This window comes from Mizuhopecten yessoensis, unplaced genomic scaffold, assembly GCF_002113885.1.
Source record: "Mizuhopecten yessoensis strain PY_sf001 unplaced genomic scaffold, ASM211388v2 scaffold333, whole genome shotgun sequence".
NCBI classification, from domain to species: domain Eukaryota; kingdom Metazoa; phylum Mollusca; class Bivalvia; order Pectinida; family Pectinidae; genus Mizuhopecten; species Mizuhopecten yessoensis.
In genome coordinates, this window is record NW_018403494.1 from 169422 (window position 1) to 173089 (window position 3668).

Below are 3668 nucleotides of genomic sequence, written 5' to 3' on the forward strand. Positions count from 1 at the left end.
TGAAATTCGGTGTTTCATTTTTTCAAGAAGTGTTAGGTCCAAAGGGAAAATTAAATTCGTTAGTGGGCGTATATCTCACCTATGGATCACTGATGTTTTGAGTGGAAAAACGTCATGATTCAAGGTAAATGTGCTTCCAGTAGTGTCTGGTTCTGATGGTGAACCCAATGCAGAATATGAGATTGTACATGATAGAGATGATGAGCCATACACTGTTGACAATTTGTACAAAGACTACACAGACAACCTCGTCAAATGTATAGATCTATAAGGTGCGACAATTTTTCTACAAAGTTTTGAGTTAAGTTATTAACTTATTATTTCAATAACAAAATGCGTGTTCCACTTTTATCTCACAGGTAATTATATGAAAGACCTATTGTGTTTAACGTCTCTTTCAATGGGAATTACACCATTGACTTTAAAGTCAATGCAGAAAGTGCTGTTTACTTTGGTGATAAAATAATATCACAAAGTTAAATTGTCTTACAGACCTGTCACTGTATTTCCATAGCAAAGTAGGTACACAATTTAGGTGCATTTTAGTACCGTAACTACAGTATCAGTTTCTCTTTTATTTATTGCAGGATGGGAACATGTTTATTCTCCCAGATGCATACATGTGTATCCTCCCAGTGAATGAGGCATTAAAGACAATACATAGGCAAATTATTTATATATTTATGTAGAACGCCCCCATATCTTCTTTTTCATTTGTATGTTGCTTATCTATCTAGCTGGTGCCATTTTCTGTAACATTTTTTGCCTTTCTTGAATATTGGATATATAATACTGACTGCTTTAAGGACTTGGGTATGACAATCATGTCATTCACTAAATATTACGATGAATGTATATACATAAAATTTACTACAATGAGTATATAATTATCGTTAAACATTTCACAAAAGTAGGTAAAAAGTATGCAATTTTGATTATGACTGCTGTGTGGTCATATTTTCATAAACCTAAAAATATAGCAGATTTAAAATAAAATCTTTACCAATTATAATTATCTCCCTTTACCTTCACTCGTAGGCTTCCTTTCTTTTAAGAAAGTAGTTCCAAAATGGCCTTTAGCTTCAGTGAAAAATTAATTTTGCAAGTCTTGAATAGAGAAATACTATTTTCAAATTCCAATTGGAATTACTTTTGACTGCCCTACTACCTCATACATGTTGTAACTTATTATTTTAATATGTATTTTTTTTCAGATTTAACCACCATATTGATTGTTTGGAATTTTTCAACAAGATCTCAATCCGAGGGCAGCACAAAGTTCCAGAACCTATTGGGAAGCGTTTCTTAGTATTATGTGTGTTCTGTACCTTGACTATTTTGGTATGCTGTTTGTAAAAAATCAGTTAAAAACATTTTCTTTTTCAAGGATAAAGATACAATTCCTCTTCCTTGGCAATTTTCATAACTTTGTCTTAAATTCAAGCTATTTTTTACCATTCATTTGGTATCGGAGGCGCGCCCATTTTAATGCTTCGGTGGGCAATGGCGAATAAGTTTGGGATGTTGCAAAAGTTAAGCCAGGGTAAAGTCATCATGAAGAAAGGTTCCCCCTTATTAATCAATCAGTTCATGCGTAGGAAATTAGGGGATGAAGTTGAGAAATGGTAAAATACGGTATTTTGCACTTCTTCCCCTTGCCTCAATCAAGGATACCGATAGCCCGGTCTTTCTTCTTCAGACAGTCACGGCATTACTTACTGGATCGTTTTACAAAACATCCACATGTAGTTATATATACTATTATACTGAAGCCCATTTTATTGTGATATGCGCGAGAAAAGTAAAATATATCTCTTTGGAGCTATCGGTTGATCGTCAAAGTCCACGCATGACAGATTTTAATGAAAAGACTGATACCCAATATACATATCCCTACACTAGCTACCTAAACATCATTTTATAATCGACGGTATTCTGGTGTAAATGAGGGTAACATAATGAACTATCTTACTTGTTGTATATAGATGCGTGTCTGTAAGTTTTTTTTGCCAGTGTTTGTACTCTGTTCCAATATGATATCTGTTCTTGTTTATGTGTACATAAATACATCCTGAGTAACAGGTGTGTGAATCAAACAATACAGGTGTGTGATCCACCTGTTACATATAGGTGTGCTTAGAAATTACAGTGTGTATTCTATGGTGCGTGCTTGAAATTGACTTTTAGTGCAGTCTACGTGGTCTGTAATAAAATGAACATTTGATTAAAATAACTATGATAAAAAAGAGACACATTTATTCTCGGTAAGTGTGGAATCCTATGGATAAATCAAGATAACACAACTTGTGGGGTTTATGATTACGGAGTTTTGTGTAGTGAGCGACATAACACGACTTAGTAAGTAATTGTATAATTCGACATATATTACACACAGTAGAGTGGTGCGTGTGTACGCATAGGTTTATAACCTATATATAAGCCAGTTTGTTATCATGGTAAGATGTTTAACCAGTCACACGTAGGAAGATGTCCGACTTCAACTCCCGGCGGTCAGCTGTCGTCTGCCGTAATGGCTGTGCGGCCAGTAGCCAGCCTCTGGCCAGTCAGACGGGGATAGGTGAGTACATTGTTCAAGTAAACGACACATGCACAGTTCAGCTGGGTGATGGCGTCGTGTACAGTACACTATCGTAACCAGCATATGTAACATGGCCATGTATGCGTCGTCACTCTGTCGGTATGTCAGGTGTATCTACCTACACTGATGTGGACTACAGGTACATGTAAACAACAACATTGTATAAACAACCAAGCTTTACAGGTTACATCCCCCTGCGCCCTCCCCCTCCCCCTCCCCCTCCCCTTAACCTGTTCGTTAACAAGCTCAGGGGCGGTTTCAATTATGGCAGGGGAAGGGGTAGCTAGGCGACTTGTTGAATTTCTTATCACAGTACACATATCACGAGGTGGATGAGGGAGTATGCGTGTATGACCCACTCAATTCAAATAGATTTCTTTTAAATTTGTTTTGTCTTTGTCCTATTCAGTCTTAGAGCCTTCTGATGACTTCTTTTAGAATTAATTTCAATACCTTTTTACGTCTTTTGAATTTTGGCGGTTAATATATTGATACTCTGTTAAGATATGAATGAATGCCCGGGATACGGCGAACCCGCCGCAAACGCTAGGAGACTCGGAGTTGGGGTGGGATACAGCTCTCGCTATGACAGTGAGCTCTGTCTTCCTTCTGTTCCTTACGTGATCAGATGTTGTTTTTATATCGAAATGATTATGTGCTCCATAAAATGTGCTCCTGGGCATTAAATCAGGGTCCGAGGTGTTAATCTGTAATGGGGAGTCGGCAATATGTTATCCGTCGACCGTTGATCAGGTGCGCGCGTGCCATTGGATCGTTATCTTTGATGTTTACTGGCACATACGTTGATTCCTGCTTCGATATCCGAGGGGAGTGTTTGAAGGGTTTCCAGACTAATAAGTGTGTTCCCAATTATATCTTCTTAATATGTCTTTTGTCGCCGATCACTCTCTCCCAAACTTCTAGCGACGTAGCTCTTTTTGAAATGATTTGCCAATCGAACGAACAAGGATCTGAGAATGGGTTACAGTTTGTATGTTAATACATATAGAGAGTATTATAGGCTGCGTTATGGTTTTAGATCTACCTGTGATACAACACTGCCCTAGAG

At 37.5% G+C, this 3668-nt stretch overlaps 1 protein-coding gene across 2 annotated transcripts in view; it reads left to right on the forward strand.

Annotated features, from left to right (window-relative positions):
* The first annotated feature begins 1262 nt into the window (after positions 1-1262).
* Positions 1263-3668, forward strand: part of LOC110446456 (putative gamma-glutamyltransferase YwrD) — a 35397-nt gene continuing 32991 nt past the window's right edge. Inside the window, exon 1 of one of the 2 annotated variants that reach the window (XM_021491627.1) lies at positions 1263-1341. In XM_021491627.1, the coding sequence (XP_021347302.1) occupies positions 1314-1341 (28 nt within the window). In that variant the 5' untranslated portion in view covers positions 1263-1313. Of the gene's footprint in view, positions 1342-2297; positions 2579-3668 lie in introns of those variants that run through there. The other variant, XM_021491618.1, reaches the window with a different exon arrangement.